This window comes from Falco punctatus, assembly GCF_963210335.1.
Source record: "Falco punctatus genome assembly, chromosome: 5".
NCBI classification, from domain to species: domain Eukaryota; kingdom Metazoa; phylum Chordata; class Aves; order Falconiformes; family Falconidae; genus Falco; species Falco punctatus.
The window spans coordinates 66,784,413-66,799,318 of record NC_137584.1 but is presented as its reverse complement, the minus strand read 5'-3'; the positions used below and the strand labels follow the sequence as shown (position 1 = coordinate 66,799,318).

Genomic DNA, 14,906 nt, shown 5'->3' with positions numbered 1-14,906 from the left:
GGAACATAAAGAGAGAATCAAATCCTTCCCAAATTGAGGCTAAAGTCCAGACTATTCAAATTATTCAGCGTTATCCTGAGGCACTTCCTCTGTCACATGTCATCATTAACGCATATTAACTTGTGGAATTCAAAAACGGGCAGCTACTTGGGAGAAAGGCGGAATATAGACAGCATCACTCCCAGCTTAGGCAGAAAGCCACTGGCAAAACATCACCCTGAGTAAGAAAGCTGTATTCCTGCTGTATCCAGGAAAAACAGGCTTCCTGTTTATTTACAGACAATGTATGTGATTGCACAAAAAAAAAAATTATCTTGTTAGGAAGACATTGGTTGCATGGGGGAAAAGGGGTGGGGGGAAGACTAGCAAGAGCCAGAATACCAGATAATTACTATGCTTAACAAAAGCAGCAATGTATTCCTAATGAGCAAGTTGTGGATAAATCATGTACTTTTTTCCTTTGCCTTCCTCTCCCAAGGAGTTTCCTTTCACACAAGTGCATTGCCATGTCACAGAACTGGCACACGGTCCCTGCAGTATCTTGCAGACCTCAAGCACACAGGAGTAAACACATTACAATGCTGCTAAGGGTAAAGCTTTGCAGTGAAATCGGAACTGTACCTTCTTTGCACTTCAGCTCTGGCATCCTTGCTCTGTCAGGGAAAGAGGTTCTGAAAAGCAGGTAGCAGGCAAGAGTTCTCTGTTTCTTCTCACTCCAGATTGTGGTTCCCCATTAAAGCATAACAGCACTTCAGACACTGTCCTTTGATACGGGATTACAGGGAGACAAGGGGCAGGGTCGGAATGCTTTTCTTCTAGCCAAGAGCTTCTCATTTAATGGGTAAAACCCTTAAAGTTTTTAAAATAGGTATTAAAGAGTCTTGAAAAGCAGAGGCGTCATGCATCCCTTGGCTTTAGAATTAACCTCTCCAACAATATTCCACCCATCAAGGTATGGAGCACCCCTCTCACAAGAGGACTGTAGACTGCCAGTTCGTTTCTGTAAATCATCCGGGGAAGTCCCATGCTTTCTCCATTTCCTCCCAAACTGTTCTAGATTCATCCAAAGTTCTGGACATTCACAAGCAATTTTTCATCAGTACAACACTCACTTTCAGAGGGTTCACATGTGCCTGTTACAGTATCATAACAAATGTATGTGAACATCCAGCCAAAGCTAAATCTTAATATGCTCTTCAAGCTCTCAAATAGAACAATTACTAGTACAAAAGGAAGGCTGAGCACCATCTCTTTCAATTATTCACAAAGAGTTACTCAGGTCCTCCAGTGATACTAGTAGGTAATTTAGCTTTTAGACAAATGAAAATAAAATCAAGACCCTAGCACAACCAAGCTATTAATAACTAAATGGGAAAAAAGTTTACTTGTACAGTAATCTGCTTACTACTTTTGGATTAAAATAAAGTGATTAATAAGTATTTTAGACTTGTGCTTCCTTAAAGGTAGCTGTCCATTCGGCTATACACCTTAACTAGAGAATGACTACAGATCACTGACTGATATGTAAGTCCAAGATACAGTCAACTTTATGTTGAATCCAAAGAGGTATGCAACATTTGAACAAGCTCAATGCAATTATAAAAAAAAAAAAAAAAAGAGAGAGAAAAAGATACCATCTTCGATCCTTCTTTCTTTTATTTGGTGACTAAAGGTTTTCTTCCCTTGTATTCCAGGTGACAATACAGATATCAGTAGAGAATGCTTAAGAAAACACTAAATTGACTTCTATTTGTCAGAACTTATATATGCCTTTTGAATATCCTGGTCTTTAGAGAGAGTGATTTCAGGATAAGCAAGCTGCTTGTTCTGGGTGGGCAACCCAGACCACACAGTTCTTGGGCATCACAAAACAGTGGAACACTTGAAGTTGGGAGAGACCTCTGGAGATGATCTAATTGAACCCTGCTGCTCAGAGGAAGGTCAACAGAGCAGGTTGCTCAGGGCTCTGGCTGCAGGCCTTTGAATATCTTCAAGGACAGAGACCCCACAGTCTTTCTGACCAACCTGTTCTAGTGTTTGATCACCCTCACAGGGCAAAAATTTTATCTCATGTATGTCTCAACATTTGTTCATTCACCCATCACATGATGGGTGAGGAACACAGGACACACACGAGAGTAGGAAGCCAACCACAGGCTGGACTTGCTGCTTCCATAGGTGACATACAGGCTGTGGCCTACAACTCAGGTGAAGGTTGGATTTGACATTCACCCATAGCCACACCTTACTGACACACACCCTGCCTTTCTGTGCTTCTCCCCTGACCTCTCATCATAAGAATACAAAGTCTCTGGCATCTAATATAAATATTGTCTTCAAAAACCAAGACCTTTACAAAATGCAGCAACTGCACATTTTTTACCATGCTCTGATCACCACCTCTGCACCAGCAGCAATGACAAACAGACACGGTTCTATCAACACATGAGGAACACCAAGGACGCTGGCCATGGGGGCACTGCCAGGCAGCTCAGGAAGACAAGCACTTCTATCATCAGAAGAATCTGTGATACACATGCTGGCACGACTTCACAAAACATGTTAAAAAAATAGTACCACAAAAAGAACAAACTACTTCTGTGGGCAATGACAAAGGCACCAGATGACTACGCCAAGAAACCAAAAGATTTGGGCTACAAGTCATTTTGGGGTGAACATCATGAAGCAATATAAATACAACAGCACTGCACAAGATTTGTTTCATTTTTAGTAACCTGTGTAGGGTAACCTAACCTAGTTGTTGCTGCAGAAATTACTTCTGCCCTACTCCTTCCTGACAGTGAAGCAGAAGTGGTCTTCACTGTTCTACTATTAGAAGTGCTTATATATTTTTTTTTTTTCTGAAGAAACAGAAGCATCTATTTTATCCTTAGGAATGCTTGACAAATGATCCCTACCTAGACCTAAGCTTTTTGTTTCAGGTTCTAGGGGTTCCCGTAAGTACTCCCAAAAGAAAACCTAAGGAAGGTTATTTTTCCTTCGTAACAAGATTACACATTTATTGGAGATGGGCAACTCTGGAAGAAAGTGAAGGGAAAGAAGTACACTTGGAATTATATAGAGGAGGAAAGTTTTAATCACCAGAACCCTGTTTCAGCTGCAACACACACAGGTCAGTTTTAGGATGAAATACCACAAAATAAGACTAATGGCATCAGTACTCTTATGTAAAGCACATAGTTTTAAAAGATCACACAGACAATTTTTAAAACAACAAAAAAACTAGTTAGTTAGTTCCAGAATAAATGGAATACACCAGTTTTCCAACGTTCTGGCTCAAACTAAGAAAGAACAGAAGCATGTCCTAGCCTCTTGCATCCCTTCTGCCTTAAGGCTACTAAGAAAAGTAAAGGCAGCAAGTCTAAGATACAGCTCCAGTGGACTCTCAGGAAAAGATATTTGAGGAAGCGCGTATGAAACATTCTTCCCACCAGATGGAGACAATTCACCCAAAGGAGAACGCTGCTTGGCTTCAAAAGAAAAGGACTTCTTTCAGCATGGAATACTGCATGACTGAGTTCTGCAGCCTAGGAAATGCAGAGATCTCTTCACAGACAAGACTTCCACAAAGCATAATTGCAGCATGTCATCCTCTCTCTACCCCTTGTCTTGGAAACTTGTACCTTCGGAACATTTCAAGAGATGCAAGTAATACACACAGCATGCAAGGCTTAAGTAAAGATTTTGATCCAAGGGTACTGCTGCTCTAAGCTTTAAACCTATTCTGTTAAACCTGAGGGTAACAGGCTCAGCTGGCACCCTGCTCTTGAGAGTTTCTGATTCTGCTGGTTTTCATTCAGAGTTCTACAGTTTTAATCCTCTAAATTGCACACTAGGTTCCTGTTTTCTCTCAACAACTATGTATATGTATATGCAATGTATACACACACATATGCAAAAGCTGAATTCTTGGACTTTTTCCTACTTCAACAATCACAGAAATTAAACAATGGTATGAACAATTTATTTGCTGAGATCTTGAACTGGGGCTCTCTAAACAAATTTACATTTTTAATCACATAACCATTTCTCCGGTGATTAATACAAGTATAAAAATGCTACTCTACTGCCTTACTAGATCATTTTTGCTTAACTATTGATATTTTCCTTGATAATTATTGTAAAATAGACTCCAAACGGATCTAGTACAGTTTCCTGGAATAATTTAAAAATCACAGGATTAGAAAAAAAACATACACTTACTTTCAAGAGATGCCACTGACAAACACTGTTAACGAAGTTTTAAAGCAGTAACACATCTTCCCCAGTAACTAAGAGGCAACACACAATCTCACAAAGTCAGCAACATCTCTGAATCTTTCAAACCTACTCAAAAATATAATAGAATTGACTTCTAGTGTAAAACCCCAAATTATGAGGCATAAAGTCAATTAAATTGACTTAAAAGTATTCTAAAATGCAGTTGCTTAAACCCAAAAGGCTTCAAATAACACCAGTGTTTCAGTTAAAATTATTTAAAAAAAAACACCTGGAAAGTATGTTTCAGGACTTTGAGTTGACCATACCAGTGAAGAATTAAATAATCTGAATAGATGCTTTCTAATCTTAATTTCTATTGCTGTAAGAATTGTACTCACTACCCCAAGTTTATCCATAAGGAGGTTTAAGCTAGCCTCTTCACTAAAATGTTTATAGCTGAATCTGACGCTGACCCTCGTTGTTTTCTAAAAGATTTTTTTTCTGCCTTATAAATATTCATAGAAATAATTAAAAAATATGTTTTAATATGTTGTTAACTACTAAAATTCCAAGCAGCTCATAAACCACAGAAAGTCCTGGAAAAGACCTCAATAGCAAGCCTGCTTCTTTTCTAGAGCATGTTTTACAGCAACTAGATTAAGTGTAAAAGGGCAAGTAACCTATTTTTTCATTCACACTGTTCCACACCTATTTGCTGACCAAAAGATAGCATTTGTTACTAAAAACTTTAATAAATAGTAATAGAAGATGATTCAAAATCTTGAAAGTTAACTTCTTTTCAGAGTTTACTTACTTGGACTTGCTGTTTATAGCCAGCCTCCCTGGTCTCTGGGCAGTTCCACGTTACATTATTCCTAATCAAGCCTATTCCAAAACTTCTCCTTCCTATTAGTATACAGTCTCATTTGTGCTGACAAAATCCTGAATTATCAAATTTATAGTAGGGCTATGCCCACAGGTGCATCAGCAAAACTTCAACGGCATCTGAGAGGAATCAGAAAACTATCCATTTTAATATGGCACGACACCCATGAGTCAGAAGTTAACAATTCTAGATGAAATCAACACCACTGGGCTCTAAGACTTCCACATCTTTAATTATTAGCTTGATTTTATCGATTTGGTGTGGGGAAGAAATGAGTAAACATTCAATCCAAAACAAATGTAGACAAAAGTCACTTAGCATACCACCAATCACTGAAAATGCCTCTATTCAGTATTGTTCTGATGCACACCTCGAATAAACTATAATAAAGGACAGAATTAGTGGACATAGGGGTAAGTACCATACATCCATTTATCATCAGTGGTGCTTTTGTAAAGGCAAAGTCCTCTAAAGAAAGTAAACGTATGGAAGAAGACATCCTACAGATACAGTCTATGGTTTCCAAAAAGCTTTTGAAAGGTTCCTCTTAGAAGTCTTTCAGGGCAACTATCTATTGCAAAAATAAGTATGTGACTGCAAGGCCGAGTGAATGGCCAATTCCTACAGCAGAAGGAAACTGACAATTCTGCAGGAATCCATGCTGGAACTACAATATATTTCACCACTAAGTAACCTGGGTGAAGGTGTGAGCAGTAAAATAAAGCTTCTGGATGGTATTAATTTATTCCGGGTAACAAGGGCAAGGGTATCCTAAAGAATTGTAAAGATCAAGCAAGTGGACTACAGAATGGCACATGGAATTCAGGGCATAAAAACAAAGAGCAATGGGGCCTACCCTAATTTTAGATATATATAAAGGATGAGCTTGGTGCTGATCATTACCTCTCAGGAATGCGATCTTGGTGTCGTGAGAAACTGTTCTATGAAAACCTCAGCTAAATACTTATTAGTTATAACGAGCAAAGCACATATTTAGAGCATTCCTGTGAGGAAGAGAACATTATTTCACCACATAAGCTTAAGGTATGTACAACCTTGAGTATGATGCACAGTCCTAGTCCCCACCTCTTAAAAAGCAGCAACTAGAAAACATTCAATTAAGGTGAACAAGGGCCATTGAACATAAGAAAAGATTTATGTCCAAAATATAAGCTACAAATCTTTCAGCTGGGAGAAAGAAAAGTGCGAGGAGAGATAACAGAAGGCTGTAAAAAAAACCTTAAGTGACAGCCAGGACAGACAGGACTGAATGTTTACTGGCCTCTTCCAGTACAGCAAATAAGGATCATCAAATAAAATCAGAAGCAGATGCAAAACAAAGATAATTATTTGCAGCCACAGGATGGTATAGATGCTATGCTAAAATAGAGTCTTTGAACTAAAAACCACTGGAAACTGGGAGAATATGCAAAGGAAGCACTATTTATGCTTGTCATGTTATTCTCTCCTTAAGGCATACACTTTTGTAGTATCATGTAAAGACGACATCTGACCTGACCCAGTATATCCGCTCTTGTTTCTAAAAATAAAAAAAATAAAAAATCTGAAACTTTATTAGTAAGCCTTTCTAGAAGTCACAATGCCAGCAAGTATCCTAGTCTCAAACAGCTCAACTAGCCAACCAAGATAAAGACATCTTTTGAGTCTAAAATGCATCACCTCCCGCAGACATTTAGAATGCTTGTAAGTAATTTTCTGTACAAGGGAAATATTACGCAAAAATTTGAAAACACTTCTTCAATCTTCTCAATTGTACACTTACTTAAGAACTGGCACAGACAAAAACATTTTTGCTCATAAAAGAAATGAAGAAACTATTTTGGGCTTCTCCCTACTCTTTGTATGGTCCAGCCAGCATGACCTCCCTCACCACAAAAATCAAGAGGCATGTGTGTGTCAGGTCCTGGCTAACAGCTGAGGAAAAGGACTACAGATCCCTCAGTGGGAGAAGGCAGCAGCGCAGGACGAAAGCACACAGCTGCAGCCTCGCCTAGGTTTGCCCAAGCTGCTGTAGATCTGCACCTTTCTTGACAGGCATGAATTTGAACAAAAACAACACAAAAAAACCCACTTCAAAACCCTCACTTTGGAATCGCTGTCGACCCCATTTCCTCATCATTCACCCTGCTCTCTCAAATTCGTGCTCCTTCTGCAAGAATGGTTTAGCTGCTCATGAAACCAACTGAACCATCATACTTTACCCTTGAATACCTCAGGTTAAATAGCACTAACCTGAATTCTCTGACACACAGCCTGTACATCCTGATAGTTCCATGTCACCTACACGAATAGTCAAGATATCCTTGCAGCAAGTAGAAAAAGAACAATGAGGTATATAATAAAACTTCTACAACACCAGTTCTCATGAGCTTCCATAAGAAAGGCTGACTTAAAAAAAAAAATACAACAGCTTTATTTTCATGTCTATGTAATGATAGATAAAGTTCTTCTAATAGCTTGATCTTTATCTTGCATATTCTGAAAAAAGCTTTTCAGAATTAAGTGTTCTGGACAGTCTTGAAGCTACTCAGCTAACCTCTAACACAGGGTTATTAATTTTATTTTACTGCTAGGAGACTACAATGCTTATAATAAGACTGCAATACTTCAAAAAAATTCCATGAAAAGACATGCTTTTTTTCCAAATAACAGAGCAGTTTAGATTACTGCGTCCAAATACTTTGTTTCAAAAAGTATTTTTAGAGATAATTGCTAGGCATTACTAATGACATCTCATGATGTTTGCCCTTTTTTCAAATGTTTCTGCAAAAAATCCTACTGCTTCAAAACAGCAATATAGTAAAAAAATTAACAAAATAGTATGAAGTATTACCATTATAATCTATTCTCCCTTTTAAGAGTTACCTAATAAGCCATATTTTTCCGAACTTGAAATGGTTTAAGTTAACCATAGTTCACTCAATCTCTCAATACCTAAAAAAAATTCAATTTATATGAAATAACAGTTCCTAAATGCTTAACTGAGTTTCATTAACTCTCCTCCCACTTCCTGACACCATGCTCCAAGGCTGTATTAACAGGAAAGGACAAAAGCACACACATACAGGCACAAAACACTTTATAATCACAGGTATCAAGTTTTCACACCCATGCTTGTCCACCGCATTAGCATTAGCAATGAGCTTAGCATCCTGTGTTTTTGTCCTGTCCTTTTATCCCATCCTCTACCAGCATCCTGTACTTTTAGTCTGTACTACCAAACACCAAAATGCTGTGAAATACTTTTGAGGTAAGTTAATGAGATTTCAGTGAACTGTGAGCAAGGACAGTAATCACAGTTAACCCCCTACAACCAACCTTACCTCACCAGCGGATTAGAGGCAGCACAGAAGAATTTTACCCCAAAGCAGGATCAGCAGTATTAGGTAGTTCTGAGATGCCCTTCCTCTCCCCCAGCTGCTGTTAAGGTGCAAGTGCTCATTACTCCATTACAGATAAAACAGAAGAAATGCTACCCGCATTCTCTGCATTGGTTTGAGTCACATCCAAATTGCAGACTCACTGTTTGTCCTTAACAAGCAAAAAACTTCATAGCCTCAGTTCCTCTACTTCTATCTTAAAGCAGGGGATTAACATGGATCTCTGAAGACAGCCTGAAGATCTACAGATGAAAAATGCACCAAAAAAATACAGAGAAACCTTCATATTTACATTACTATATAGTGATATCCAGTATAGTGGGCAGATATACAGAGAAGTATGGTTCCTAATACAGTAAACCTTCAAAGAAGGACTTTCTCAGGACTTCTTTTCAAGGTTTTGAATATGGCTGCCAACTACTACCCATTTACCTGCAAAAAAACCCTACTGTTTCCAAGTCGTAATACAGTAAAAAGTAACAAAATATTAAGTATCACCATTATTTCTATTCTCCCTTTTAACAGTCACCCAGTAAGCTGTATTTCTTAAGTATTTCTGTACTTCGCCCAGCCCCAACACAAAAAAGCTGGACTAGAGCAGGGGTTCTCAAACCGCCTATGCTTCTTCCGAGAGGCATGGTATCTTCAAAGATTATTAAGGAATAACCTCCTTTAACCAGAACTTTTAAAGGTGAGGTTTTAGGGCTTTTTTAACCAGCCCAGTGTTCTTCCAGAAAACTTTAGCTACATCTTAGAAACTTTTGAAGGCGGAGGGTGCAGGGGTAAAATGTTAGTGAGCAACAGGACAACATATAGCTGGGGACTGACCAAAAAGAAAAAAAAGCCACAGAAACACCCCACATACTTTATATTGATTTATATCACAATGAAAAGAAATTGAACAGCTTTTAGCCATTTCTTATCAATAATTTTTCCTAGATTCAAAAGTGCAGCAGATTATCTTCCCCCTCTCCCATTCCTACAGTAGGTTTTTCTGGTCTTGTACTTCAAGAAGATCTATGTTCCAAGCAGAACAGCTCCTACAGCCCTCTTTTCTCTCAGAGAAGAAACCGCAAGAGAAAACTTTCATTAGCATTATCCCTGCATTCACAGCTATTATTCTTTGAGGTTTTTATCCAGTTTTCAACATCTTTTGTTCAAGTTACTGTAGAAGACTCAGGATAGAGACTTTTGTTCTTTCCAACAGCTTTGTAACACATTATGAACGCCCAGTGCTCTAAAACAGGATATTTTTTTTAATGTAGACCTAAATCAACTCAAAAAAAAAAAAAAGACAAACTTTCACAGATACATGTGCAGATCACAGTCTATGACCACCTGTTTCAGCACAGCTTGATAATTATGTGTCCTAATTCAGCAACACAGGTCTAAGCCAAAAAGTACACAAAGTTCAGCAAACGCATTAGCATTTTGCAACAACTGGCACATTACCCAACTCAATTCATTCACCTCTTGCTCTCCTTTTAGATGCTGATGTTTAATCTACACAAGCCGACAGGCAAGTCCAACAACACGAAGATACTCCGATGGGCGCTTATCCATGCCTAATTGCTGAGAAAAAAAACCCACGTTTTCTTCAACTCTCACAATTCACTTGTTGAAAAACAACGTTAAAATTCCTATTGCAGAAAATACTTTTTAGTTAAGAAGTGAATCTGCACCAGAATAACTTTTTAGCAACAGCATTTTTTGTTCCAAATTGAGAATAGTCCTTGTAATAGTTTCTCTCATAGTAATTACACTAAAGTTATACCAACATTCACCCAAAAGAGAGATAATCCACAAAAAGTATGAACTGGTTTTTAGGGGCTTTCTTTTTTTTTTTACTAATAAAACACATATACACATAAATATGTTTTAAAGATACAAGTCAAGGATAAACAACATAGAAGTTTAACCACCACCTAGAAGAACCAGCCTTCTCCCCTCCAGCTCAAGTCACACCCTGCACCATCCCAGACATCACAGAGTCCTACCCAGAAACCAATACACATTAAAAGACAAAAAAACCAAAAAAATTCCTTTTAGCTCAATGTTCCAGTCCCTCACACTGCTCAGGTGCTCTATTTGACACAAGGGAGAGAGAGAGAAATAAAAGACTTACTCTGTTAGAGAACTGTTACCTTGAAGTAGTTATGAAACCGCAGCCCAAGACACAAAGCTGAACAATTAACCTTTTACAAGAGCCTTATGAGCTCTACAATGAACACTGAGGAGATAAAGTCATTGGGACAAATCCGTTCTACAAAGTCAATTACTTGCTTGTTTGGTTTATCAAAGCTGAGGTAATGAAATTATAGGACAGTTCATGGTGGTGACTACCACACCACAGCAAAACCCTCCCAAATATAAGTATCGATCCCTACTGCAGACTGCAGCAATGCTTCATAGACTCTCAGAATGCCTGGAGAAAGCAGATTTAGATACCCAGAAAATAAATAGCTCAAATTTTACTCAAAGCTTGAGAGAGACAAGTCAAATCATGCTATTCTTCAAGACAGTAGTATTGAAAAGGCCTTTCAAAAGTTCATTTTAAAATTAACTAAGAGCAAAACCCTAACGGCTTGCCAAAAAACTATCCCGTTAAAAATCTGACACGAGGTAACGCATTTTGAGTTTTCTCATAGTAGTAAAGCAGTACAGATATATTCTTACCTTCCAATCTTCACTATGGCAAAAATATACGCTGATTTATGGGGGTTTTCTCCTTTTAATTTACTTTACGGTCATTTACTACAAAGCTACAGAACAAATCCCAAAATGTTACGAACCATTAGCATCTTTGGTGCTAAACCTCACTTGAAGAAAGCTGTGAGTGTTTTGCACTCTTATTTGTCTCTCCTTTTTTTCTCCTCTGTCTCGTGCTCTTTGCTGTATCAAGTACCAGCAATCCATGGCAGTGCATTTGTAGAAGGAAAGAGCAGGCACCAAGGGCTCAGCCTCCCTCTCTAACTCTTGCTTCAGCCTAGCTCTAGCACTCTTGCAAATCTATGTGGCTGAAGGTCATCTTCCAAACTAGTTTTCACCAAAAAAAAAGGCACCTGCTCTATGTCTTTTGAGTGCTCTGTTTTGCATTGCAAAAGGGTCTTGAGGGGAGGAGGCCAAGCATATGATTTGCTTCAAAAGTTCACTCTGATCTGGTCTTCTCACTCCTGGCAGGCTCTGCTGCAGTGGGAGCTGAAACAGCTAGCTAGTCCACCCGGGCCTTACCAGGTCTGCTCGGGGCCACAAAGGCACCTCTGCACTGGGTTCTCTTGCACAGGTAGGACAAAACACAATTCCAGAATGAAAATGTTAGTTGGTCCTACACAGAGAGAACAAGAGGTCTTGACAGAGCTTATTCAGTTCGGCCCAGTACTGTGCCCCACTGGTTGGAAAACCTGCTCTAAATTACCATCAAAATAATCACCTCATACCAACATCCAGATATTCCTGCTCATTACAACAATAAAAAGTTAGCAGTGCTGGAGGATTCCTGTTCTCAAGACATAGCCTTCTCCTAGTTTCTGAAATGACACGTGGTTTTGGTCTGGTTTGGGTTTTTTCGGTTGTTTATTTTTAAAAAAAACTCATTAATTATTCTGAAAACACGAACTCATGGCTAAACAATTGCTACTTTGCATCAGCACAAGGTTGAACTTTTTTCTGAAATCCGGTTCAAATGGTGGAACAGGTATGGTTAAATACATACAAAGCTGTGAGAAAACTATGATAGGATTTCGCTGGAAATGCATCACATGAGCTGTACGCTTAAAGAACTAGAACACCACAATGAAGCAAAAAAGCACTCCAGTAGTCCCAAACATGACTAGCACAACACCTCAACTCTTCATTTAAAAAGAGACTGCAGAACAGAACTCACACAGGAGACTGCAGGCACGCTATTAAATGTACGCTAAACCCCGGACTATACTCACATTTTAAAATCCATTAAGACAATTACAAGGCAGAAATCATTCTTTCATTTCCATCCATTGCCATGCCTGGTTCTTTTCACTTACTTGACTTGGTTTTGTACCAACAGTACAATAAAATTTTACCTTGTGTTTTGGAAAGTATGATTTGATACAGCTTTGTAAGAGTCTAGCACCAGTTGCCGAACAATATGCAGCAGGCCCTCCATGTACTCAGCAATGCTGGCAAGAGGGAAAGATACTAGTAAAGTTTAACGGCAGCCCAAGTTGGAAACAGAGTACAATCCATAGCCATATTCCAAAGTCAGGTTCACATTTTCTGCCATTCTGGAAAGATATATGAAGATCAAATATAAAGCTAGTAAAGTGTTTCCAAGTTTGACACCAGTTCTACAGCTTTTCCTGCTTCTGTCAGCCCTCTGAAACCAAGCTTAACAGCACTGAGCATCACTGCTGGCCATACCGTTCTGCACGGCATCTCTAAGTCACACATTTCCCCCAAGAAGCTGCTGCTAAGAACTACAGAGGAACTAAAACATTATTCAAGAGAATAATTTTCTCCCCTGCTGTCTCCCACCCTTCACCAGAACAAAAATAAAACAAAACCACTGAGGTTACAGAAGTAAAGTTTTCTCCAAAACTATCTTCTCTCTCTGATCTCCTGCTCCTTAAGAACAACCCAACCATTACAAAATGTCTTCAATAATAGTAACGTCTCCCTTCTGCAACAGTCAGGACTCAGAAAGATAAGGCAGAGAAACCTTTCTCTGCAACAGAAACTCCTCAGCCATACAACAGGTAGTATCTGGAGGGCAGAGGTCAATCCTCCGAAGAGGTTCTCTAGCCAGTACCCTGTCAGAAGCTGCAGACATGACTGTCAGCAACCACGACTGTAAACAGCTATGATTTAGCACCAAAACAGCATTTCTTCTATCATTTTTTTCTACTTACGCCTTACTATAGAAGGTACAGGAATAAGATCTCATTGTTAAGTATTTATTTTACACATAAAACTAAGAGAAAGAGCGCCACGCAATTTAAAATGGCACACAAAAACCACGAAATAACCACCAGATATCAGACATAAAAAGATGCAGTGAACGTAAGGGATTCCTCTCAGATTGCAAAGCACAGGCATTCTTAAAAGGTCAGTAGTTTCAGCGATGGGAATCGGCAAGAAGCACCCGTTCCACTGGGTGGTTTAACACCCTGCCTTTAAACACAGTTTCTACAGCTTTTTTCACCTCACAACTGCAGTTAAAAACGTGTTCTTGTGCAGCCTGCATACCAAAATGCCTTCTCCTTCCAAGAACAGAGGGATACGCGAAAGACAAAGAGGGAAATGACTGTGGAAATAAATTTTTTAAGTATTCAGGGAAACTTTCTAACGTTGCTGGGGGCTGCAAAGCATCACCCCGAAGGGTCACCTGGCGCTTCGGACAGCCAACCCTGACTTCCAATGGGAAAAATTACAGCCCCGCTCTCACACTCGCTGCGACCTTACAGCGCACAAAAGCCGAGCCCGGTAACTTTTCCTCTTTGGCCTCCACTCCACAGTTTATGCTTTTCCCACGGTGAAGATTTAGGTCACCCGCCCCGCAACCCCCCGGGAAGGAAAGAGAACACCCAACAAACCAAAACAAAGCACCAGACCCCAGCGCAGCAATGACTCTGCAGGCGCAGGGGCGCGGAGCCGAGCGCGCCTTCGGGAGGGGGCTGGGCTGAGCCTCCCCCCGGGCACCGCTAAATGGCTGACAGCGGCGGCAGCGCCGGCCCGCGCCCCCCAGCACGGCACCCCCCGGGGCCGCGCTCCCCGCAGGGCCGGCCGGGCGCCCCAGGCGGGGCGGGGCGGAGCGGCGCCGCCGCGGGCCCGGCCCGGCGGGAGGCACGGTACGGCCCGGTACGGCACGGCACGGCCCGGTCCCGCTCCGCCGCGGCGCGGGGGCGTGCGCGGCCGGGGGGCGCGCGCCGCCGGCAGGGGGGGAGCGGGGGGAGGGGAAGGGAGGGGACGCCCACGGCAGCAGGCGGCGGCGCAGGCCGAGCGCGGGGCAGGGCCGCTCACCGGCGTGCTGGTCCCGCGGCCACAGGTAGTAGGTGGCGGGGATGACGATGAGCCCCACGAAGCTGGTGAGGAAGTAGAAGAACGTGTTGCCGCTGTCGTCGTACTGGAACTGCTGCCCCGCCATGGCCGCGCCGCGCCGACCGCCCGTCCCCGCCGCTGGCGTCCCCGCCGGCGGCCCGCTCGCACCGTCCCGGCTCGCGCGGGGCCGTGCCAGCCGCTCCGGGATCCCGCGAGAACGGGCGCTCCCCCCGCCCCCTCCCGGCCGCCGCCGCCGCGGAAGGAGACGTGTCACTGTGCAGCCACCATAGCCATTGTAGCGTCACGGGCGGCGCGCGCGCGCTCCCGCCCACACCCCCACCCGGCCGCTGATTGGCTCGCCGGAAGCCCCGCCCCTCGCCGTC

General features: G+C 41.4%; 1 protein-coding gene across 1 annotated transcript in view; it reads right to left on the bottom strand.

Moving 5' to 3' along the window:
- Positions 1-14,756, bottom strand: part of SEC63 (SEC63 homolog, protein translocation regulator) — a 63,709-nt gene extending 48,953 nt beyond the window's left edge. The window contains exon 1 of the mRNA XM_080390350.1: positions 14,506-14,756. Within this exon, the coding sequence (XP_080246476.1) occupies positions 14,506-14,629 (124 nt within the window). The 5' untranslated portion in view covers positions 14,630-14,756. The remainder of the gene's footprint in view (positions 1-14,505) is intronic.
- Positions 14,757-14,906: the final 150 nt, after the last annotated feature.